The sequence below is a fragment of the Phacochoerus africanus genome, chromosome 15 (genome assembly GCF_016906955.1).
Source record: "Phacochoerus africanus isolate WHEZ1 chromosome 15, ROS_Pafr_v1, whole genome shotgun sequence".
Lineage (NCBI taxonomy): Eukaryota > Metazoa > Chordata > Mammalia > Artiodactyla > Suidae > Phacochoerus > Phacochoerus africanus.
Window position 1 is genome coordinate 11,884,267 of NC_062558.1, and position 25,775 is coordinate 11,910,041.

Below are 25,775 nucleotides of genomic sequence, written 5' to 3' on the forward strand. Positions count from 1 at the left end.
AAACATGTAATGGGTTTATTGTTTTCATCTTAAAATGAATTAGTAAATAATTATTTACAATTTTTCATTTTAATTTTGAATACAGTAAATTTCAACAGCTATAACGCACATCAACAAAAGCTCTATAGGGTTCTCAATGATTTTTAAGAGTGGAGAGTCCTGAGATCAACATGCTTGAGGCGTGCTTGTCTTAGATCACAGTCCTGAGAAGTGGTAAAGCCAGGTTTCTTATCCACCTGGCTCTCAACTCATGGAACAACCCATGTTGTTTCCATGACACAATGTCTCATCAGAATTAAAATGAGAAATAGATCTGGGTACCTAAAGCTTTATTTTGCATTTTTCCCATTATGCTTATTTGGACCTTGCTGTTTATCTCTTTTATATGTAGTAGTTTGTAACTGCTAATCTCAAACTCCTAGTTTATCCTTTCCCCCTTTCCCCCTTTGGTAGCCATAAGTTTGTTTTCTATGGTTTGTGAGTTTGTTTCTGTTTTGTAAATAAGCTCATTTATATCACATTTTAGATTCCATGTATAAGTTTTTCGATGTTTAGATATTTGTCTTCAGTGAAGCACAGATTTCCTGTCCCTAAAGCTTCGGAACTCCGTAAGGGATTCAAGATGACCTTTTTTGGTTATAGAATTAAAAAATGAAATGATGTTGCTCAGTCCTCAGCTTCTGCCAGAAGTAACAATATATTGCATCTCTGTTGTCTAGAAAGCCCCCAAAGTTGGGAGAGGTCCTTTCTTAGGTTTTAATAAACAGAAGTAAATCTGACTATTTGTCTCCAGGCTTGGATTCCAACCCCTGGTGCTAAGCTCCAAGCATCAAGTCCATGTTTGGGGGGGCCCAGCTTTGCTGGGGGACATTCTCAGAAGGAAATCTTGCATGCCCCTCCGCAGCACTGCATTCTCCGCTACCTCCCTCAGGCTCCTGTGCAGCTTCTCCATCTCTTTGTATTCACTTTTGACATCTAGGGAAGAGCAGAAAGCATGTCCTTTTCAGAAATGTCCCCAGAAAACACATCTCTGAGAATGCTGTTCTGAACTGGGTTGCTTGCCCCAGACTGTGAGCTCCAGAATGAAGCTCTGAGATCACACAGTCCATCAATGTGTCTTATAAACAACCCCATCAAACCAGGTGTTCTTGCTCTTACCTTAAAGTTTACCACAGCACAGGGAGAACCCTCAAAAAAAACCCCACAAAACCTACCCATGAAAATGGTCTGGGGGAGTTCCCGTCGTGGCGCCGTGGAAACGAATTCGACTAGGAACCATGAGGTTGTGGGTTCAATCCCTGCCCTTGCTCAGTGGGTTAAGGATCCCCCATTGCCATGAGCTGTGGTGTAGGTCGCAGATGTGGCTCAGATCTGGCGTTGCTGTGGCTGAGGTATAGGCCGGCAGCAACAGCTCCGATTGGAACCCTAGCCTGGGAACCTCCATATGCCAGGTGCAGCCCTAAAAAGACAAAAAAAAAAAAATCTAGAAAATGGTCTGGAAAAGCACTGGGTCTTTCCTAAAACTTCACAAGTGCTCGGTGGAAGGAGATAGTGCACACTCCACAGCAAACCTCCCCTCCAGCAAAGTCCTCTCCAGGCATCTCTCTCCTTCTACAACCTCTCTCCTCCCAGCCAACCTCCATTTCTTTGGTGTTGTTTTTGTTTTTGTTTTTGTCTTTTTAGGGCCACACCTGGCACATGGAGGTTCCCAGGCTAGGGGTCGAATTGGACTTATAGCTGCCAGCCTACCCACAGCCACAACAATGCAGGATCCGAGCCGCCTCTATGACCTAGCTCAAGGCAACACTAGGTCCTTAACCCATTGAGCAAGCCCAGGGATCAAACCCACATCCTCATGGTTACTAGTTGGGTTTGCTAATCACCAAGCCATGATGGGCACTCCCCAACCTCCATTCTAAGTGAATTTTCTCTGTTTTAACATCCCAGAGTTTTAGCCCATGATCTGCAATCAAACAGTATCCTTGCAATGGTTAATTTTATGTGTCCACTTGTCTGAGCTATAGTGCCCAGATATTTAGCCAAATATTATTCTGGATGTTTATGTGAGTGTATTTTTGGATGAGATTTACATTTAAATCAGTGGACTCCGAGTAAAGCAGATTGCCCTCCACAACACACATGGGCCTCATCTAGTCAGTCGAAGGCCCCACTGAAATAAAAGGCTGGTCTCCCTTGAGCAAAAGGGAATTCTCCATCAAACTGCCTTCAGACTTTGTCTGTAACATTGGCTCCTCCTCGTTTTCCAGAGGTTGTTTTTGGACTTGAACTGCAACTCTCCTGAGTCTCCAGACTACTGGTATTCCTAATTAGATTTTAGACTTGCAAACCTGCCATAGTTGATGAGCCAATTAAAATGAATAGTATATGAATATATATAAGTATATATACACACAATATATACAAATATATGTGTGTAGTTACACACACACACACACACCCTATTCTGTTTCTCTGGAGAATGCTGACAAATACAGTCCTATTTGAAGGGACACTTCAGACTGACCTTGGCATTGGCTCTAGCATTGCCCCTAAAAGCCTCTCCAACCCCCCCTTGGCCCTACATGCCCCAGATAACAACTCAGACTCACACACCCTGAGCTGGCCAGAGATGGGACCTAGGACTGAGAAGGGAGTCAGAACCCTGAGTCTGCTCATCTTGGTCCTGAGTCTGGAAGTTCTCCCTTCTTCTCATTGCTTCTTCGCTCCTATGTATCCTTCCCGGCTCCACCCCAGGGCCCAGTTTACTTGAAGCTACCCGAGTGTCCCAGGCCTGAATAACCACTTTCTTCTGAACAGCAAGAAAAACAATCTGGTGCCCAAGTGTGCACCTCCTGTAGGTTTTAGTTGAAACATCACCCTCGCCAGGAGACCTTCCATGGGCACCCTGTCCCCTCCTCCCAGCCCCCTCTCTCCCTTTCCCTGCCCCCCCTTTTTTTTTCTCTCCATTGCATGGATCATGCATGTCACACACTTTCTTTGTTCTGCCCCCTGCCTGCCTTCTGCCCACTGGGCTGTGAGCTCCCTGAAGGTGAAGAGTTTTGTTTGTAATGGTCACTGCTATATCCTCAACACTTAGAACACTGCCGGGCACCTCGGAGGGTTTGTAATTTCTCGAGGAGAGAAGGCACAGTATCTGCTGTTGTGATTTATATTGGTGCATGTCTTGTCTTGCCAACCAAGTGAGACTTGGAGCAGGCACTGTTTCAGACTGCTTTGGGACCTGGCACATTTGCTGTATATTCACTGCTGATGGGAAGAAAAAGGAGATGGTCTTAAACTATCCCCGGAACAATTTACATCAAACTCAGGGGCATCTTCTGCCTGTGAGATCTGGAGAGTCGGAAGCCCTTTGGCGGATGGACGTTCTTTAAAGGAGACGTAGCTGGATGACTCTAATCTTAAAACAGGTTCCCGTGAAGGCTGGTACAGAAAGTCATAAGAAAGACCAATAAATTACAGTGTGAGGGGCTGTAGCTCCTTCCTGGAGACCACTGGGAGCAGGTTAGACTATCTCACCAGCCAGAACTGGGGGGTAATGATGATTTCAAAAGAAAGTGCAGGACAGATATTTAGAAGCAGGAATGTGGCTTTTTCTTTGGTGTGGGTTCGATCCCTGGCCTCGCTCCATGAGTGAAAGATCTGGCCTTGCCTGAGAGCTGTGGTGTAGGTTGCAGCCATGGCTCGGATCTGGCATTGCTGTGGCTGTGGTGTAGGCTGGCAGCTGCAGCTCTGATTCGACCCCTAGCCTGGGAACCTCCATATGCTGCAGGTGTGGCCCTAAAAAGACCTCCCCCAAAAAAACTTTAGGAAAAAACCCTAAAAGACCCAGTGAAAAGTGAGTCTCCGCCCTCCCCATCCCTCAGCCTTCCCCTTCCCCTCCTTAGAGGCAACCAGTGTGACCATTTCCTGTGCATCCCACGGAGATTTTTCTGCACAGCAAACACATACATACCCTTTTCCTTTCTCCCCTCTCACAAGTGGCAACACATTGCACACTTTTTTTTCACTTTATAATCTACCTAAGAGATTGTTTCTTACAGCTACATATAAAGCTGCTTTGTTCTTTTTACCAATTGCAGGTCCTCCACTAGTTATAAAGCTAGTAAGTCAAGACCTAGATCTAAGTCTAGGGATGGACTTTTGAGTTGCTCCAGTTTTTGACATTGCGAACAAGGCTTCCCCGGATAACTCTGTCCGCATGCCACTCTGCCATGTATGAGGATATCAGGGCATAAATGCTTGGAAGCAGGATTGCTGGGCCAAAGGGCATGCACATTTTAAATGTTGCTAGAAACTGCCTAGTTGCTGTGTACACACCACTTTATGCATTCTAGTTTCTGCCAGGGGGGCTGCTGACTGCCTGTACCACATGCAGCTGGTATTGGTCCTCAGGCTCTTGGGGGATGAAGACAGACCTTCTCTATCACCGCCAGAAAACGAGGCTTCTCGTGGAAAGGTATCAACTTCAAAGAACAGGTTTCTGGAGACACCAGGGAAAAGGGAGGGATTTGCATGTGTCACGTTCCAGCTATGGATCCTGGGCACATTATCTGAATCTGTGTTTTTGCATCTACAGACTGGAGCAGGAATGCCTACCCCTGAGGGTGACTGTGAGAATTTGATGAGACATGTGCACAAACCCGAACAGAATGCTTGGTGTCAGTTGGGTGCTCAGCAGAGGGGGAGGGGCAGTGACAATCATCATTATCTTCAATCCTTGCCCTGGAAATTCTTCCTAACTAGGCTTCTTTAAATCCAGCAAAGAGCAACTACAGCTGTGGGGGGAGGGCGGTTGCTGGCACCACCCCCCTTTGCGCAAAGGTCGTACGTATTTACCTGCAAGCTCCTTGTAGAGTCCATCCCCCTGGGACGAAGCAAGGGTCAGCATGGTGGTGATGCTGCCCTTCACCTTCTCCGTGATTCCATTCTATGTGACAAAGGATGGTCATTCTGTTAGGATGGCACAGCCTAAGGGACACCACCCCCCCCCCACAACCAGAGAGTATAGAGACTGAGGTTGATGAGATCAAAGTCAAGTCCAAGAGTGGGCTCCTTGAGGATGCCCTGGATGGCCAGAGTCATCAGGACAATGCACCTGCCTCAGTACCTCCTTCCCTAGACTGATGGAGATGGTCCCTCTGGTGCTGAATGACTGAATCAGGAGTAATGGGGAAGCTGGAAGGCAGGGCAGGGTCCGGGGAACAGCCACCACAGAGATGGAAAAAGAGGAAAAGTGCTGGTGACCATCCCATGGTCCTACCATACATTTAGTCACTGGGTAAATGGTGATTGCCTGCTTTTAGAAAACAACATTTGTTGGAGTTCCCGTCATGGTGCAGTGGTTAACGAATCCAACTAGGAACCATGAGGTTGTGGGTTTGATCCCTGGCCTTGCTCAGTGGGTTAAGGATCTGGCATTGCTGTGAGCTGTGGTGTAGGTCACAGACGCGGCTGGGATCTGGCATTGCTGTGGCTGTGGCGTAGGCCGGTGGCTACAGCTCTGATGAGACCCCTAGCCTGGGAACCTCCATATGCTGAGGGAGTGGCCCAAGAAATGGCAAATAAATAAATAAATTAAATTAAATAAATAGAAAACAGCATTTGTAAATATATATCATATGTACCTTCCAACTGCTTAAGAAATGTCTTCCTGTTACTCTCAGACCTTTGAGCAACTAAAACCATTTTCTCTCTTCTAACCATCTCTTGCCTCCCTTTGAAAAATACCTGACCCTCCGCTAGCCTGACAGAGCCTAGTTTTGAACCTAGATCTCCTACCTCCAAGTTTTATGCTCTTTTCTTTAATGCACGGGCCAAGAACCTGAAGCTGTAGTCTCAGATGCATCCATGAGCCTTGTACTAATAACCGGTAACGAGCAACCTTGGCCTCAGCTTCCTTGTCTGTGAGCTCAGGGACTGGGAACCCTCTGTGATCTTGCCCCATTTCAACTTCTTGCATTTCTGTCATTTAAGATACATTGGTACATGGGCGATATGGTACTCATTTTTTAGTGGAATTGTTTTCTTGGGCAGCTGATGGGTCCCATTTTTCTGTACTCAGTGGAGACTGGCAGCAGTAGAGTTTGGTGGATTTTCTGCAGGTGTTTGCAGACAGTGGTAATATGTCAGATGATGAGGACTAAACCGCTACTGGTAAGTGAGACAGCTCTTAGCCGGGTCTGAGAGAAATGACAAGCTTCGTATTGTGGAGAAAAGCACTTTTCAAAACTGCAGTGGTGGGAGAAGAGGCGATTGAGCAGGAGCAGATTGGAGATGTTTTGGGAAGCACCTTGGTTCACACGTAGAGGGAAATAGCAAGGAGCCAGATTCCTTGGCAGGAATAGGAGGGGGTCAGCTAAGCCTGGACTGGGGCTGACAAATTCAGAAACTCTATTGGCCGGGGAGGGGCCAGCAGTAGCCTGGACTAAAACAAAGAATTTATATTACTTGGGGACAACGGCAACAAGCTGAGAGACTCAGAGCTGGGACAAGATGGTCCAGGTGTACTTGGCGGAAGCACTTATGTTCAAGGAAACTGTTAGGAACTATTTCTGAGATAGATAGAATCACACCTAAATCTATGCCAGGTATTGTAACAGACTGACCTATAATAGTTGATTGGCATTTATCAACTGATATTTTATGAAGGCAAGATATTTACTTTCATTAAAAAAAAAAAATCGGTCTTGAGATTATGCTATTGCTGGAACCAGGTCACCTGGTCCCCAACCCCTGCTCTGTCATTACTCTCTGCCTCAGTTTTCTCATCTGAAAAATGGGAACAATAATAGGACCTACCTCACAGCCTTGCTGGGGATTCAATGCGCTCCTGTTTGTGAAGAGCTTAGGATCCCCTCTAGATAGGACATCTGTCCTCACGATGACTCAGTAAAAAGGAAAGACGCGGGGGACAGCTGGAGGGGCTGCACTTCTGAATCACAGCCCCAGGGAGGAGCCCAAACCCGTCTGGTGGAAGCAGTGCTGGGGGAGGCCACGTGGAGACTGGCCTCCTTCCAGCATCGTGGGCCTCAGTTGAGGCCACTTTTTGGAAGGCATCCATCTCTATGGGAGCCCAAGCACCTTCTGTGCCTGCTTCCTGTGCTCCCCCCGGGAGTCTGTTGGGGACCCAGTTCAAACATGGATGTATAATACCTTCAGCTGCTGAAATTGGTGCTGCATCCTTTCTTGAGCCCTTTCGAACATGCCCTCAGCCACCTGCCGGTCTACCCCTCTTCTGATGACATCTTTCATTCTTTCACACGCTTTTTTGCCCGTGATCTGAGCTGCCTCTGCAAAAACAATAGCCATAGTCACATCACAGCAAGGACTTGCTTAGGAATCTTCAGCATCAGAAAGAAAGGCAAGCAAACTATATACACACACTTATATATAGTCATACATGCAGCACCATTATCTACCACATGGCAATAGAATAACATGATACAAAAAAAAAACTCAATACTTAGATGATTTTCAGTTAGAAAACCTAATGAGCGAATTAAGCAGAAGCTTGCAAAACTCCAAACTCCCCTGCCCGCCCCCACCCCCCAAAAAACAATGGAACCACCACAATAAGAAAGAGATGGAAAGGGAGTTTCCAAACACGTAAAGAGAATGAGAATTGGACAGTGGATTTTAGAGTTTAGGGAGCTGAGAGGCCGCAGAGGAGGAGAAGCAAGTCCTCTAAATAAAGAGGGGACAGAAAGACCTGGAAACACACAGATAAAAATTGTCGTCGACTTATCTCTCTCCACACGCTCACAACTGTTTGGTTCTAATTGGTCAACCCACAGTGTTATGGGGCTGAGGACCCAGGAGGACAATATGTTGGGGTGTGGGAGGCAGCAGACAAGGATGCTGAAGGTGCTGACAGACCCCAGGGGAGGCAGAAATGTGGCCCTCAGGCCCCCACCTTCATAACAGGGCTTCAGGTCATTCTGCACAGAGGTGGTGAGAGACTCATAAATCCTCCTCTTCTTCCTCAGAATGTGTTCCTCCAGGCCTCCGAGGATGGCGCTTATCTGAGAAGCCACGTTAACAAAAGGCCATTTGTGACAATCCCTTAAGAGAAGCAGGCTGGGGGTCCTGTGTGCAGCCATGCTTTCCTCTGCCTTGTGTTACCACTGGCTGGTCACACGTCTCCTCACATCTAGGCAGGGAGCTTCTCACAGGCAGCAACTTTACCTTAAGCATCTTTATAGCCCAAAGTGCTTCCCACAGTGCCTGGCTCTTCACACAACTCGTTTACTATTTGCAGAGCTGAACTCAGGCACATACGCCGGGTGAAGGGCTTCTTGGGGGTGGGCGTGGGGGGCGCAGGTGATTTCTCTAGTGGTACCGTGTAATATGGGCCGGGCCTGTGCTGTGGACTGAATGGTCTTGTCCCCCAAAACACCTATGTTGAATCCTTTTTTTATGGCCGCACCTGTGGCATATGGGAGTTCCTGGACCAGGGGTTGAATCGGAGTTGTAGCGGGCAGCCTACGCCACAGCCATGGCAACACCAGATCTAAGCCAAATCTGCAAGCTACGCTGCAGCTCAGGGCAATGCTGGCTCCTTAACCCACAGAGCAAGGCCAGGGATCAAACCCGCATCCTCATAAATACTACTCAGGTTCTTAACCCGCTGAGACACAATGGAAACTCCCCCTGTTTTGAGATCTGAAGTCCCAATGTGATGAAGTCCCTGATTAGGTCTTGAGAAGGGCGCCCTCCCCATTGGGAAGATTCCACTTATAGTAGAGACCCTACAGAACTCCTCCATGTAAACACACAGCAAAAAGACAGCCACCCATGAATCAGGAAGTGGGCCCAACCAGACCCCAGATCTGCCTGCGCCTTGAACTTGTACTTCCAGCCTCCAGGACTTATTTCGGCTGTTTATAAGCTGCCGGGTCTATGATATTTTGTGATAGCAGCCCAAACAGACAAAGGCAGCCTAGGAGAAAATGAGTCACAGGTGTGCGTACTCAGAACTGAAAAGCGATCTGCAAAATATGACACTTCTTTAAATTTCATTGCTGTGGATAGTACGTCATGATATTGGCAAAAATGATAAAGGTGTCAGTGAGAATGTTACAACTGGAATCAGATTTTTATACAACTAAACATGCTTTGAAGATTCTTCCTGGGAATTGAGTGGACTTGACAACCTCACCAGTCATGATTGGTTGCTTCTCAGTGGAACAAATCTTGGTACGTCCATGGCAGATTCAGAACCACTTCTCTCTCCCCCGTCTCACTATGTTTTGTATCTTGCAGGGCCCAGACCCTGCACCCTCCAGGGAAACAAGGAGGGAGAAATAGGCAAATCTCCAAAATCGTAGGGAACCACTAGCCAACCTCACCACCTCTTCACTTTACAAGTCTTACCTCCTGGACCAGGAAACTCTTCTTGCAGCTGTCATACTTCCAGCCATTTCTTATCCCAATTTCCGTCATCTTCTCTTGCAGAGAGTACTTAAAAGCATCTATGTGAGGCATCAAAGCTGAACCATCTGTGGGCTTCCCGGAGCTACAGAAGAAAGTCGTATAAGACATTAAGAGACAATGATGGCTCTTGTGGGGTTAAAACAAAGAGAAAACAGGCTGGTATCCTTTTATTCACTCTTAAGAGAAGGGAAGGATGAGATCTAACAATTAAAATTCCTATAATGCACCAGGCACTGTGCTTGACATTAAAACCCATGAAGTCAGTGAAGCGATGCCCATTTTACGAATGAAAACCATTCAGAGACGGCTGCTAATGTGTTCAAAGTCACACAGCTAGTAAGTAGCAGCACCAGGCCTCGGACACTGATCTGCTTAACCTCAAAATTCAGTCTTTCCACTGCCAATGGTTTCCTGCTTAAAAGGGTGCATTGGGACTTGAACTACACCTTAAAGGATAAGTAAGATTTTAGGGACATGAAAAGAAGGAGGAGGCCTTCCCCATAGGGACAACACGTGACCTAAGTTTCAGAACATCCCAGGAGTAAGAAGCAGCAGATTCGTAGAGAGTGGGCAGAGGCTTGAAATTCCAGCTCCCTCCTTAGGAGCTGGATGCCACTGGGGAAGCTGTAGGATTCCTCCCAGTGGCAGTCTATTCGTTTGTCAAATGGCAGGAGCTACTTCAGAGGGTTGTCTGGAAGATGCGATGACATAATGCAAGCAAAGTGCTTAGCACAGTTCCCTGGTACAGCTCAGTTGCTTTTTGTTACCTTTGTTACCCCCCAGGCTGATTAAAACCAGGGGGTCGATGCTGGCAGCGGAGGGGGGCAACAGGGGGCGGGGGGACGAGAAAGGCCGGTTGGAGGCAGGTGGAATGTCTTGAAGGCCATTCCAAGGAATTTGGAGTTTACCCTGCAGACGTGTAAATAGGTGAGTGGGTGTAAATAGGTGAATGGGTGTAGGGGGAATGGGAGGATCCCAGACAAATTTAAAAGAAGGTTGCGGGGGAGGCAGGAGGCCCTGAGTAAGAATCAAGCAAAGGTAGGTAGACTGGCTCAAGCAGTGGGAGGTGGGCCAGCTGCAGTGCTGGAGGTGAAGGAGGGAGATGGCAACAGGCTGGGGATTAGGAGGTTCTGTTGATGGAGAAAAGGATTGGAGGTCAAGGAAAAAGGAAGGAGGGGGCCTTGTGAAAGGATGTGCCCTGCTGTCCACTCCAGGTGGGAGCATGTCGCAGGTCAAAAACTATGGGCCACTTTTCCTTTTCACCTTCAGGGAAATTTATGAAGGCCCTGTGTTTGCTTAACTCCACACACTCTCCAACCAAAATACCCTGTGCTGGGCTCAGATCCATAAGAAAATGGATCCCCTGTTGCATGTAGGAGATCTTTGAAAAATAATGGGAATCATAATATTAGTCTGAAAGCAGCATCTCCATCTGCACTCCAGGTCACCGTGGGACATTTTTAAGTAAACCAAACCAAGAAAACTTTTGTGTTTTGCCAAAGAGTAAGTCTTCCTCCTCAAGTTGCAAGCTACTCTGGACACTTCCAGACCCAAAGTCCAAACTCTTAAAGATGAGACTCTGGCCCAGCATTCTTCGGATGTTTGTTCACAAAGGAGCAAAGAGGAAGGATCCTTTACCTAAAAATGCCTCCGAAAACGGGATCAATCTGGTCATAGATGGGCTGTGTGATGGCTTCGTTCAGATCTATTCTCGTGAGAGTCCTGGAGGCATAGATGCCGTTCTTCAGGCAAACTGCTTTCAGTGTCTGGTGAAAACCCTGGTTTCCTCTACTCCTCTGGATAATTAAACAATAAGATAGTAGAGTTAGGAGTTCCCTGGTGGCCTAGCAGGTTAAGGATCCAATGACGTTGTCCCTGCTGTGGTGCGAGTTCAATCCCTGGCCCAGGAATTTCATGCTGTGAGTGAGGGAAAAAAAAAAAAATATATATATATATATATTTGTGTGTGTGTGTATATGTATATATGTATTCACACCCATATATTGTATGGGTGTGTATACATATATATGCTATATATATATATATACAGTAGAGTTAGTAGGTATTGCTTAGAATTCACGGGGTCAAAACTTCATTGCCTTTTGCCAAACAGTATTACCAAGAATCACAAGGAAGAGCAGGGACATGATCTTTCAACATATTATGAAGCCTCACACAGGGGACAGCAATCACACCTCAGGTCAGCAGATGCCTCTGCCCTGGGCTCCCGAAGCCTCCTCTGCTCATGCTGCTCACAGATAGCTTTGCCTGTGTCTCTTTACTCATCCAGCTCCAATACTAGACCATCAGCTGGTTGAGATCAGGCCCAGTGTCTTAGCACTGTGGTGTCCCCACCATCTGGCCCCAGCATACAGAGTGCTTGATAATTGTTAAATGAGCAGCTATTAAATGAAAATGTGCTATGACTCTACTGTGCATATATCTTTCAGATTTTCCAAGCACAGCCCCATTTTTTTTTACTTTTTATTAAATATTTGATAAAATGTAATTTGATTTGCATGCCTTTATATTTTTCCCCTGAAGAAATAAACTCAGAAATTAGAAGAAATGTTATGAACCATAATGATAAGAGACCTGAGAAATTTTAGCCATGTGGTGAGCATCAGTAAAGAGAATAAAAATACATTTGCAGAGTTCCCGTTGTGACTCAGGGGTAACAAACCTGACTAGTATGACAACGCAGGTCCAATCCCTGGCCTTGCTTAGTGGGTTAAGGATCTGGCATTGCTGTGGCTGTGGTGTAGGCCGGCAGCTGCAGCTCCAATTCAACCTGCAGCCTGGGAACTTTCATGTGCTGCAGGTGCAACCCTAAAAAAAGGAAAAAGAAAAAGAAAAAAAAATTGCACTGACTGGAAGTTCAGGAGAGGGGTTTGTGATCATTAATCAGTGATATATATTTTAAGGGAATGTCTGTGCAGCACGGTACAATTGGCATCATACTGTCTATATTTATCTATCCATCTATCTATCTTTTAACATTCCACACTTTTTGCCTAAGACTATAACATGAGCATTTCCTGAATTCATTGTAAATACTTCCAAAAATTATTTTAATAGCCACAGAATATCATATGGGTGTATCATAATTCATTTTACTATCTTCTCATTTTTATACATGTCGGTTATTGTCCCCTATTACATAATGATATGACGTCAGTGTTTATACATTTGCACACAGGTTTGATCACAAGGGGAAGTTGTTTATCCAATAGGATGCCGTGGGTCCATCTGTAGTTACAGGGAAGGAAGCCAGTGGAGGGCTGAGGAGAGAGGGGACCGTTCATGGGAATGGTATTAAAACCATGACACAGTACAAAACCCCAAAAGATACAGAGCTATTGACTCAGCGGTGCTTATAAAGATTAGGCAAGAACTCATGAAAATGCCTCCTTTCCCCATTTGGTGAGCTGGTCATCATTCAAAGTTATTTTAAATTACCATTTTCTCCCCATTCCCAGCGAGGTCCTAGTGACAGCCTGAAGGTTTCTGATGCTGTTCTTTCCCTTCACAAGCAAATCATCTCAGAGGCGTTGTCCCTCACCCCTGGTGCCTTCACCTTCTCAGCATTTTCCTCCTCATTTACTTATCATGATCGGGGATCTTCCACCATCAGATAGAAACGGTTCCCTCCAGGGCCACTTGGTTATCTATTGCTATGAAACAAATTACTCCAAACTTTGTGGCTTAAACAACAATACACATTTCTTCTCTCTCACCAATGCTGTGGGTCAGGAAGGCGGATACGTCCTGGTTGGTGTTTCACTGTTCACCTGGTGGCCAGGCTCTGTGGTTAAGGTTAACAGGCAGATAAGTGCCACCCAGGGAAGAGACCAGCATGATTCAAGGTCGCTGAGAACAGACAACACACATACTGGGCTCAAGTGGTATCACATTCATGGCAAGAGGGGCAAGGTGTGCATGAGATCTGGCTCTTTGCACTGTGTGGTCCCCTGTGGCCAGCAGAGCCACTCCACAGGTGACACAGTCACATGTCCCACTTTGTGTGGCATTGAAGGGGCCCAAAACAACCACCACCACCCTGGGAAATCCCAAATCCAGGAGCCTGGGGTTTGCCAGAGCCGGCTCGCAGCAGAACTAAGGAGTCACTCTGAGTATGAAACAAAGATGGAGAATCCTGCACAAGACCCCAGGGCCCTTTGTCTCTTGGTAAGAATGAGTCCCAGGCCCAAGGCCCATTCCTCTGTGGCCACATGGGGGTGCAAAGATGGCACCCACCAGGTGGCCCTTCCCAGCAGCTGCCGGCCGGTCAGCAATGGATACACCCAATGGCCAAGTCCAGTTGTCTTATGCCGCTTTTCCTTAACCTCTCAGAAGCATCTGATAATCTCCTTCTTAACAAACTGCTCTGCCTTGGTTTTCTTATTGGAAAATAAGAAACTAAGCATTACACCCCCAAAAATTATAAAAAATAAGAAAATAAGCATTACGCTATTTTTTTCCCCATGACTCCCAGATGAATCCTTCTCTGTTCCCTCTCCTGGTTCCTCTTTATTTTTCTGCTCCTGAACGTGGCCTTTGTTTGAGGTTATGTCATGTTATTGTCCTTCTTTCTACTCCCCCTCAGTCCCATTCATTCCTATTGATCTGACTATCAGTTTCTTGCTGTGATGAGCAAATCTAGGCCCCCAGAGCCCCCTTGCTCTGGGGCTTGAGTCCCATATTTCCGTGTTATTAGATACTCTGCCTGGAGTAAACACAGCATACCTACCCCCCAATACTGAACACACTGCTTCTCCCCACCTTATGGGGCCCCCATGCCACAGAACTGTGTTGTTAAGGGAGAGAGAGAGACCCACCATGGAGGTACACACAGAGGGAAGACCCTGTGAGGACACAGGAGCAGGTTGGTCATCTGCAAACCAAGAAGAGAGGCTCAGCAGAAACCAGCCCTGTTGACACCTTGATCTTGGACTTTCAGCCTCCAGCATTGAGAAATCAGTGCTATTTAAGCCACCCAGTCTGTGGTATTTTGTCATAGCAGCCTTCACAGACTAACACAATGGATGTCTTGTTTCACCCTAGTCTTTGATAAATGCAGCCTCAAACTTTTCATCACCCAGAAACTCCATATAACAAATTGAAAGATAAAACAGGGAGTTCTCATTGGGGCTCAGCAGTCTAAGAACCCAGTGCAGTCTCTATGAGGATGCAGGTTCCATCCCTGGCATCTCTCAGTGGGTTAAGGATCTGGTGTGGCTGTGAGCTGTGGTGTAGGTTGAAAATGTGGCTTGAATCCTGCGTTGCTGTGGCAGTGGTGTAGGCTGGCAGCTGCAGCTCCAGTTGGACCCCTAGCCTGGGAACTTCCATATGCTGCAGGTGTGGCCCTAAAAAGAAAAAAAAAAAAAAAAAAGATAAAACAGCCATTTGTGTGCCAAGTGAGAGGTGACAGGATGCTTTCTTATTGTGTATCTAATTGACACATCAAGCCTAAGAAATAGAAATAGTTTATCATCCCCATTTTATGGAAGAAAAATCCAACAGGCTTAAGTGGTTTGGGGGCCTTGCCCAGGCCTACAGAGGGGATGTTTGGAGGGATCGGCGATCCAAACAAGACCCTCAGATCCTAAATTCCAACTCCTTCTTCCAAACCATGTGCCCTTCCCTGGGTCCTGGCAGTGCCCAAACAGTCCACTCGATGTGCTTTCCTTTGTGCAACGTTTCACTCTCTCCTAATCTCATCTAGTTCTTTATTTCCTTCCAAAGCAATGGGATAGTGAAAAGAAAGGCGCGGGGGCGGGGGGGGGGTGGTGGTGGAATTAGGCAGACCCGACTGAAGAGCACGTGTTTTCCCTGGAGCGGGTCACTCACCACCAGGCACGCCCCAAGGATCCGTCGGTAGGAACTCCTGGCATTTCGGACCCCAACTTGCAGAGGCCGAGCAATGTGGGCAAAGCACTGGTCAATAGCCTTCTCCAGCAGCTGGATCCTCTCCTCCACAAACCTCCGCAGGCCACTCATGTGCAAGTGTTCATTCTAGGGACAAGGACCATAGGGAGTGTGAGGCCACCCCCTTCCAAAAGGCACCGTCTCCTCAAACTTTGTTCCTTTAAGCTTGTCACCAACACAAGATTTAGCTTGGGATAATCACCCAAGGTGGACTTCTCCCTTCATCCCAGCAAGGCATCGCTCAGGGCACAGACCTCCTTCATCCTTGTGGAACTGGAACATGGAAAAAAACATATGCCTCCTGCAACTTATCTTGTGGGTAGACTCCATTAGACTGTTTGAAAGACTAAATGTTTTTTGTTTTTTTTTTAAATCCAATTGAGGAGTTCCTGTCGTGGTGCAGTGGAAGCAAATCTGACTAGGAACCATGAGGTTGTGGGTTTGATCCCTGGCCTTGTTCAGTGGGTTAAGGATCCGGCATTGCCGTGAGCTGTGGCATAGGTTAAAGACACGGCTCGGATCTGGCGTAGCTGTGGCTGTGGTGTAGGCTGGCAGCTGTAACTCCGATTCGACCCCTAGCCAGGGAACCTCCATATGCCACAGGTGTGGCCCTGAAAAGACAAATAAATAAATAAATAAATAAAAATCCAATTGATATCAATAGAGATTTTTCCAATGACATCTGATTCGACAAAAATTTAATGAACTTTGTGCACAAAGCAGTTTGGGAAGATAGGGTTTCTCAAACTTTCACGTGTGTAGAAATCACTGGGAGAGTTGGTCCAAACCCAAGGGCCTGGGAATCTAGGCTTCTAGTAAGCCCAGGTAATGCTGATCTTCTGGGCCACACTTTGAATCAACAGTATAAAGCTACAGGACCACAAAGGACTTAGTTCCTGCTGTAATGGAGGATAGTCTAGTCGGGGAGGAAAATATCTCTTCAAATAATACAAGAGGGCGACCACCAGGGGCAGCCTTGACCTCTAGGTTCCAAACTGGGATCTCTGGTGTGTCTCTCCCCTGTGTGAGAACCTTGGGGACCAGCCAGTGCCTTGCAGCAGTGGAAGGAAGGAAGCCACACTCCTTAGCTCAGCACTGGAGGTCCTTCATGGCGAGTTCAACCAGTCACCAGCTCTCTGTTTGCCCAAAAGGTCCTCCCACGTAGCTGCCCCTGAACTTGCTACCATTCCCCAAATGTTCCCTTTTGTCCTTTGTTTGTGCTCTTCCCCTTTCCAACCTCCAGACAAAGCTCAGAACTTCCCATATGATGACTTTCCGATAAAATGCTGTTCCTGACTTCCTGGTCAGAATTGGGGCTCTCTTTCCTGGGCTCCTGTCGCATGTTTATATATCTCTGCTCTGCTCTGCCTCTCTGTGTCGCCCGCCCTGAGCCAGGAACTTGCTGAAGGGACAGACTGGATTTTTCATGTTTGTTTTTTCCAAGGCATAGCACAGAGAGTGTGGCCCCTAAACATTTATGGGGTGAGCGAGTGGCATGGAGAAGTGGCTGGATAACGTAAGCTTTGAAATTCTATTCTGAATTTGATGATGGAAATAGCTCTAAATTGAGATTCAACCTTCCACAAATGACTTGGCATCTCTGGATCTCAAGAGCACCCTTTGTGAAGTAAGTGAATGGGGTTGAATGACCCCAGAAGGAGCCCCAAACTCCCCAACCTGAGTCTCAGAATAAGTGAGTTTGAAGAGTTTATGGAAACCATTTCACTCAGGCAAGCCCCAGGGAGTTTCAGAGTTTTCACTAGTTAGAAATCTCTAAATTAGGAGGATGGGAATAACATATACACGCTATGGTATAAAATAGATAATTAGTAAGAGCCTACTATATAGCACAGGGAAATCTACTCAATAGTTTATAATAACCTATATGAGGGAAAAAAAAGGACATGTGTAGATGATTCACTTTGCTATATACCTGAAACTAACACAACACTCTGAGTCAATTATATTCCAATACAATTACAAAATAAAGAAATCTATAAGCCATACTTTCCCGCAAAGTTCCTTCTAGAGTCTTTGAAGTTTGTGGTGTCACTGGTGAAGAACATGAAATAAGAAAGACGTCATGAAAAGAAACTCTAGGGGCATGATTCTCACAGAGTCTCACTCTCAACAAATCCATGTTAAAGAGGCAAAAGAATGATAAGAAAGAGAAGGGATGGAAATAAGAGAGCAGTAAGGCTGGCATCTACTATAAACAAACGCAGGACTCATTCAACATTGAGGTTGTCTTAACTTCCCACTGATTCTTAAAAGTGAAGACTGGATTCCTGTTCATTTAAAATCACGAACTCTCCAAAGTAAAATTTTTAATTTGAGTCACAATCTTGAAAAAGGATCCATCCCATCCATTTTTAGGTTTGATTTTTTTTTTTCAGAAGGCAGAGGAACTGACAAAACTCTCGCCTTCCAACTTTCCATCAAAGAACTAAGACTGAGACAGATATCTGAAGCCAAAGAATTTTGAGGAAAGCTGCTGGCAGTCCCTCTAAATGGCTGTCGGACAAGTGCCAGGCACCCTCCTCCTCTGCGTCTTCGGTCGCCTGACGACTGGCTGCAAAAGAGGGGCTGAGCCCCTACATGGGCCGCACCTCCAACATCATGCTCCAACTTCGACTGCAAGAGGCTTTGTCCTGGCGTTTATAAAATAAACCAACCACACACGGCACCACATCTGATTTGTTTTCCATTGGCACTTCCAAAAGCAATCTTTTGCTGGGCAGAGAGGCAACTTTCACCCCAAAGAATTTGCCTGGGAAGTTAGAATGTCAAACTCTTTGCTAGTATTTCAGAGGACAAAAGTCAAAGAAGAAAATCTCAGATTCCAGGAGGATTTTTTTTTTTTTCTCTCTCACACAGAACTAGAACCAAAACAAGGAATAAGGAGTGTAATGAAAAAGAGAGTGAATCTTTCGCTATAATGTCACCTTATTTTTTCTTTTTAGGGCCATACCCGTGGTATATGGAGGTTCCTAGGCTAGGGGTCCAATTGGAGCTACAGCTGCCGGCCTGCACCACACCACAGTGACACCAGATCCGAGCCACATCTGCGACCTACACCATAGCTCATGGCAATGCCAGATCCTTGACCCACTGAGCAAGGCCAGGGATTGAATCCGCATCCTCATGGATCCTAGTCAGGTTCATTAACCTCTGAGCCACGACAGGAACTCCTATAATATCACTTTTATATAGAATTTCTAAAACGTGAACATTTGGAGTTCCTGTTGTGGCTCAGTGGTGAATTAAGAACGCAACTAGTATCCATGAGGATGTGGGTTCAGTCCCTGGTCTTGTTCAGTGAGTTAAGGATCCAGTGTTGCTGCAAGCTGCGGCGTAGTACGTAGATGCAGCTTGGATCTGGCATTGCTGCGGCTGTGGTGTAGGCCTGCAGCTACAGCTGTGATTTGACCCCTAGCACGTAACCTCCATATTCTGTGGGTGCAGCCTTAAAAAGAAAAATAATAAAATAAATAAAATTAAAACGTGGACATTTTCAACAGATGAATGGATGAAGATGTGGTATATACACACAATGGAAACTACTCAGCCATAAAATGAACAAAATAATGCCATTTGCAGCAACATGGATGGAACTAGAGACTCTCATACTAAGTGAAGTAAGTCAGAAAGAGAAACACAAATACCATATGATATCACTTATATCTGAATCTAATATAGGGCACAAAGGAACCTTCCCACAGAAGAGAAAATCATGGACTTGGAGAACAGACTTGTGGTTGCCTTTGGGATGAGGGGAAGAGGGATGGAATGGAAGTTTGGGGTTAGTAGATGCAAACTATCGCGTTTGTAGTGGATAAACAATGAGGTCCTGCTGTATAGCACAGGGAATTATATCCAATCAATTGTGATGGAACGTGATGGAGGATAATGTGAGAAAAAGAATATATGTATATATGTATGTCTGGGTCACTTTGCTGTACAGCAGAAATTGGCAGAACATCGTAAGTCAACTACAATAAAAAATTTTTTTTAAATGTGAAATTGGAGTTCCCATCATGGCTCAGCAGAAACAAATCTGACTAGCATCCATGAGGACACAGGTTCGATCCCTGGTCTCACTCAATGGGTTAAGGATCTGGCATTTCCATGAGCTGTGGTGTAGGTCAAAGATGGGGCTCGGATCTAGTGTTGCTGTGGCTGTGGCATAGGGTGGCAGCTGGAGCTCCGATTCAACCCCTAGCCTGGGAACCTCCATATGCCACATGTGCAGCCCTAAAAAGACCAAAAAAAAAAAAAAAAAGTGGAATTTGACCCACCCTGCCTGGACAGTTAGCATTGCTTGCTTTTTGCATAGAAGTCAGGTCCTCCCCTCCGCCTCTGCACACCATCCACAGCGCCCTCCCAGATCAAGGTCCCACATTCTCAGGACCAGCCTTACTGGTACCATTTCTCTGCCCCTTCCCCAGTCTGTGTGACAAGAAGTCAGACAGCGTGGCCGTACAAATCTGGTAGGTGACAGTAAGTGTGGAAATAAACACGAACCAAATGAGAACCCATGAAGGCTATTAATTCAGAGCTTGCTCTAACCGGGGAGTTGGTGGCCATCACTTGCATTTGGCAGACACTCAATGGCAGCCCCAGGGGTGGGAAAGCTCCCGTGTTCCCCTGTCAGAGGCCACGGGCATGGGCAGCAGTAAGTGGCTGCCTAGGAGCAGGGACCCTGTGTGATCCATGAGAAGGTGTATTTGTCTTTTCTTTCGTTGGTCCTCAGTTGGAAGCAGGGACGAAGACCAAGGAAGTGGTCAATCATTAACCAAGGTCTGGCCATCTGGGGCTGGTTGTTACAGAAGTTACTGTTTAGTTCTTGGATTGTTACTACAAATTACAGTCTAACTTCCCACAAGTAGAGCAGGCCGGCTTCCTGAGCTGTTCCTTGTAGATCAGGATTGGTTTCCTCGGCCGGTGGCTGCAGGCTATGGGTCAGAGTTCTGTTTTTTTCTTTATGCCTGTTAATTTGCATATTCAGCCCCTCACAAGGAAGCAATGCAGTTGGTGATTGATCCCAGCCCAATTTTTTCTCCCAAACTCTCTCAAACCTCTAATTTAGTGGCTTATTCCTCTTATTTTAGGGTAAGAAAAATTCATCCATCGGAGAGAGAAATTTGTCCACTACTACATCAAAAGTCATTTTTTACTGGTTATTCAGAAGGCCTGCATTCTAGACCGTGAAGATAATATCTAACTCTGCAGAAAGGCCCTCCTCCTTTCCTTCCTCTCACATTATGTAATGATGCTGCATTGCCTTTGACTGCCCCAGGCCATGCAGGAAGTCTATAGGCACAAGAAAGGTTTTTGGACTACTCATGCACACATGCCTCTTTAAGACAATTAAGAACTGCCTTATCGCACTAGAAGTAGACACATTCCTCCTGCCATCACTGAAGCACATTCCTCCTGATTCAAGTCTCAGGAGGGGCGGAAATAATGCCTGACTCTTTTTACCTTTTCCTCTCAGTCCATCTGTCCCAGGTAAGACACTATTCCTTTTTTTTTTTTCACTCAAATATTACAATGGTAACCCCTCAAATCATCTTTCTGTTCTCTTTACATTCTCTGAGCTTAGGGTCTTTGTTTGGTATGAAAAGAAGAATTATTGAAAGTGAATTTTCTAACTTAGTAAGAGGGAGTGTTCCGCCCAGGCCGGGGGCAGAGGGCACACAGCCCAGGTGTCTACCTACCGGCAGGTGGTCCGGGCCGTTGAAACTATCTGTCAGGAGCAATAGGCCAAAGGCTTCAGTGACATACTTGGTCACCATCCTTCTCTTCTCATCCAAGAGCCTTCTCCGGATGTATTCTCTTAACTTGGGGATTTCTGGAATTCACAGGCAGCACAAACAATGTGAAAAGGCCAGAGTTGAAACAGATAACCAACAAGAACCTACTGAATAGCACAGGGAACTATATTCAGTATTTTGTAATAACCTGTGAAGGAAGACAATGTGAAGAAGAATATGTAAGGAGAAGCGAATTTGAAATATAAATATTATACATTATATTATACTATATAACATATAATTATATATTATACTATTATATTATACTATTATACTATTGCAATAGTATAATATATATTATATATTAATAATTATATTTATATTAATAATATATTGTATTAATATATAATACATGATTATTATATTATTAGCTACACACCTGAAACTAATATATTATAAATCAACTACACACACACACACACACACACACACACACACATATATTTTAAGCCAGACTTGGTGGTAAATAGAATTTGTAAAAATTAGCATATCAGGATGGCAATCTGAATTAATGTCATTTGAGGTCCTATGTGGGTGAGGTACCCCCGAGGGCAAGCTTTCCATTTTCCCCAGTCTAAGATCAGCAACAGTGAATGGTAGATCAGCAGTGATACATATTCGTTTATTTAGTGGAAACTACATGGAAAAGTGGAGGCTGGTTTAAAAAATGGGCACTTTCCTCTGGATTGGTAGTTACCTGGCTAGCAGAACCAAAGAGGCTCACATTTCTGGAGTCTCCGCTTTTTGGTCCCCCTAAAATTTTCTATCTGTATCAAATAACCATTAATATCAAAATAGCTCATGCTGGGTAGAAAGGATAAGACCTCTGACAAGTGGGATTCCAGATTGGAAAGCTATCTTAGGGAGTTCCCATCATGGCTCAGTGGAAACGAATCTGACTAGGAACCATGAGGTTGCGGGTTCGATCCCTGGCCTTGCTCAGCGGGTTAAGGATCCGGCGTTGCCGTGAGCTGTGGTATAGGTCAAAGACGCAGCTCGGATCCCATGTTGCTGTGGCTCTGGTGTAGGCCAGCGGCTACCACTCCGATTCGACCCCTAGCCTGGGACCCTCCATATGCCTCAGGTGCGGCCCTAAAAAAAACGAACAAAAAAGAAAGCTATCGTAGCCCTAGCTACCTGTTTCTTAAAAGCTATCAGGTGCCAAACTACTTTTCCCCCGTCATTCCTGTAAGTGGAAAATTTTCCATGTTATTCCGCACATGTACCATACTGTTTATTTCTTTTATATCCTTGTTCAAGCCATCTCTCCATTTGGGGGAACTTTGCACACCTTCTTGCTCCTTGAGCTCCTTTGACATTCATCCATGTCCAGCGAAATACATGGACATTTTAAGCCATTTTCAGCTCAGATCAAGGTCAAGCTCAGCTCCTGCCCCTCATCCAGCTTTCCCTGCCTGCCCCAGCCACTCAGGTTCTAGGTTCTCTTAACTGCTACGTACTCAGAGCATCACCGAACTAAGCCTTATTTTTACTTTGATTTTTGCACATGGCTTAGTATGAGCTCTTTATCTCAAGTTTCAAGTTCTCTGAAGAAAGGGACCATGTCTTGGACCCCCCCCACACACCCCCAAAAGACAAATCATGCCACAGATGCTCAGTGAACTGGGTGAGCAAGGGCTCCCAAGGCAAACACTGAGGAAATAACAGCTCATAGTAAGATTTGGAGGTGGGAGGAATTGTAGTCTCAGGCACCCCAACGACACTGAGAGAAATATGCATATATTTGTTCATAGGTACAGAAAGCAGCAAACTGGAAGTATGGCACAGAAAGTTCTAGAGCAGGAAATTCAGAGTGCCAAGCTTCATCTTGAGAATTGTAGTGACTGAGAATTGTAGTGATATATATAAATTACCAGTTTCCTCCTCGGCAAGGACAGCCTGCTGCCAGTACTCCTGGGCACTGACTGTGTACACCAGCTCTGAGGCTTCCAGAACCTTGGAGTCAGCAGGCAGTTTTCTCTGAAGTGAAAGGCACACAGGGAACAGAGGGACTCAGAGGTGGCAAAGGCAACTGTGCACAGACCTCACAAGAGCCCCAAACTGAGTAAAACAATAAGACGTTGCAAAAAAAACAAAAAACAAAAAAACCGAGAGATAGATATCTGTATTTATTTCTCTAATTCTCTATCTCTTGGTCTCTGCCCTGAGTTCCTGACACAGGGCTCCTAAACCCCAAATAAACAGAGATGCCGGGGGAATCTTTTATTCTAAAAATTGAGTCTTTGACCCCAGTTCCCAGCACAGAGCTCTCAAATCCCTTGGAATTCCTAGGGCCCCTCCCCCCATTCTTCAGACCAGGGGTGAAGCTGGGGAGGGAGGAGCTGGAAGTAGAGTTAATAATTGTCTGTGTGATGAAGCTCCATAAAATCCCAATAGTACAGGGTCCAGAGAGCTTCCAGGCTGGTGGAAGCTCTGGGAAGGTGATGCACCCCAACTCCACAGGGACAGACTGCACTTGCACTGGGGACCCTCCCACACTTCCCCCTATGTAGCTCTTCATCAGGCAGTTCATCTTTTATCAAATCCTTTATTATGTGATAAACTGGTAAATGTGAGTAACTTTCTCTGAGTTCTGTGAGCCGTTCTAGCAAATAATGGAATCCAAGGGCAAGGAGGTCATGGGAACTGATTCATAGCCAAGTCAGACAGGAGTTGTGGGTAACCTGGGGACCTACTACTTGTGACTGGTATTTAAAGTGGGGGGCAGCCTTGTGGCCCGAAGCCCTTGACCTGTGGGATCTGATGTTATCTCCAGGTAGACAGTGTCAAATTGAGTTAAACTGTAGGACACTCAGCTGCTGTCAGCAAATTGTCTGATGGGGGGAAACACCCCCCCACACACACATCTGGGGTCAGAAGTGTGAGTGCGGTAGCCATGGAGATTGAAGGAGAGGCATGCAGGAGCAGTAGGGTAGGTTTTCTTTTCTTTCTTTCTTTTTTTTTTTTTTTTTTTGCTTTTTATAGGGCCACACCTATGGCCTAGGGAGGTTCCCAGGCTAGGGGTTGAATTGGAGCTACAGCTGCCAGCCACAGCCACAGCCACATGGGACTGGAGCTGCACCTGCAACCTACATCACAGCTCAGGGCAACACTGAATCCCTAACCCACTAAGCGAGGCTAGGGATCGAACCTGCAACCTCACGGTCACTAGTTGGATTCGTTTCCACTGAGCCACAACGGGAACTCCAGGGTAGGTTTTCTTTAAGGGTTCACAAGAGCAAAGGCAAAATGCCATATAATAATCAGCTCAAAAGACATGCCTGGGAACATCAAAACCCAGCTCTTTTTTACCTGCCTCATGCAGTGAGTCATCCAGACCCATGGATCCCTATTAGCTCTTGAATGCATCTCCTCTATGTTTATAGTCACCACCTAGTTCAGGCTCTTATCACTTCTCTTCTTTAACACCACCTGGATTACACAAGAAGCTTCCCACTGGTCTCTACATCCAGTCTTCACTGGCCCCTTTCTATACCCTCCATTCTCCATACTGCTTGAGAGAATCACCTTGCTAAAATGACTGTTTCCAAATTGAGATAGACAAGTGTAGTCCCAAGAGTTGTACTTTTTCTTATCACGTTTTTTCTTCTTTTTCATTTTTATAATTAAAAAACCTGGCGTTTCCGTAGTGGCTCAGTGGTTAACAAACGTGACTAGAATCCATGAGGACACGTGTTCGATCCCTGGCCTCGCTCAGTGGGTTAAGGATCTGGTGTCGCGGTGAGTTGTGGTGTAGGTCACAGACGCGGCTCGGATCCTGCGTTGCTGTGGCTGTGGTGTAGGCTTGCCGCTCTAGCTCCAATTTGACCCTTCTCTGGGGACCCCCATATGCTGCAGGTGTGGCCCTAAAAAGACAAAAGATAAATATGTGTACAACCATAGACATCTATATGAACCATATAATGAACTTCTGCCTCATGTTTTCTGTGATTGAAATGAAATGTGCTCCAAATGAAGGCCTGCAGAACAAGTAAAGATTTCACAGTAATTCTGACGGAAATAAAGTGGCTGGAGAATGAAGGCATTACATAGCCAGCAGAGGGGTAGAAATGCAGAACTCAAGGGAACTTGTGCCGTAACACTCAGAACCACGGTCACCACCCTGCAAGCGGAAGTATGGTTGCTGAGACCCTCTCATATCCATCAATTTGCCACACTTAGTAGCAATAAATACAATTGTGAATTGTGTTTTGAGGTATTTTATGTTTCTGCTTCCAGAAACACTATAATTAGGTTCTCATAGGATGCATAGCTCTTTAATGCCAACAAGAACAATTAAAGAGAATAAGAACAGCTTTACTGAGTTACTGTCGCATTAAAACCAGCATTCAGGAATTACTTGGTAGAAGACTTTGGCTTAAGAATGAGGCCTGATTATTCAGAATGAGAAACAAAAGCTTTGAAATTTCCATTTCCACATTGTACACCAGACATTTTTCTGCATCAATATAATTAGTCAAACTACAGAAAGCAGTTCAGTTCAGAACTGGACATAAGGCCATGTGCTTTTACAATTAAACCTAGCATTGAAGATTTAGTTTCAGCGAAAGCATCCCA

At 45.7% G+C, this 25,775-nt stretch overlaps 1 protein-coding gene across 2 annotated transcripts in view; it reads right to left on the minus strand.

Moving 5' to 3' along the window:
- Positions 1-413: 413 nt before the first annotated feature.
- Positions 414-25,775, minus strand: part of NUGGC (nuclear GTPase, germinal center associated) — a 51,962-nt gene continuing 26,600 nt past the window's right edge. The window contains exons 11-19 of one of the 2 annotated variants that reach the window (XM_047760898.1): positions 23,072-23,177; positions 21,102-21,235; positions 15,304-15,468; positions 11,092-11,249; positions 9,394-9,535; positions 7,934-8,042; positions 7,174-7,310; positions 4,858-4,948; positions 414-975 (exon numbers count right to left, since the gene is read on the minus strand). In XM_047760898.1, coding sequence (XP_047616854.1) covers positions 830-975; positions 4,858-4,948; positions 7,174-7,310; positions 7,934-8,042; positions 9,394-9,535; positions 11,092-11,249; positions 15,304-15,468; positions 21,102-21,235; positions 23,072-23,177 — 1,188 coding nt within the window. In that variant the 3' untranslated portion in view covers positions 414-829. Of the gene's footprint in view, positions 976-4,857; positions 4,949-7,173; positions 7,311-7,933; positions 8,043-9,393; positions 9,536-11,091; positions 11,250-15,303; positions 15,469-21,101; positions 21,236-23,071; positions 23,178-25,775 lie in introns of those variants that run through there. The other variant, XR_007132235.1, reaches the window with a different exon arrangement.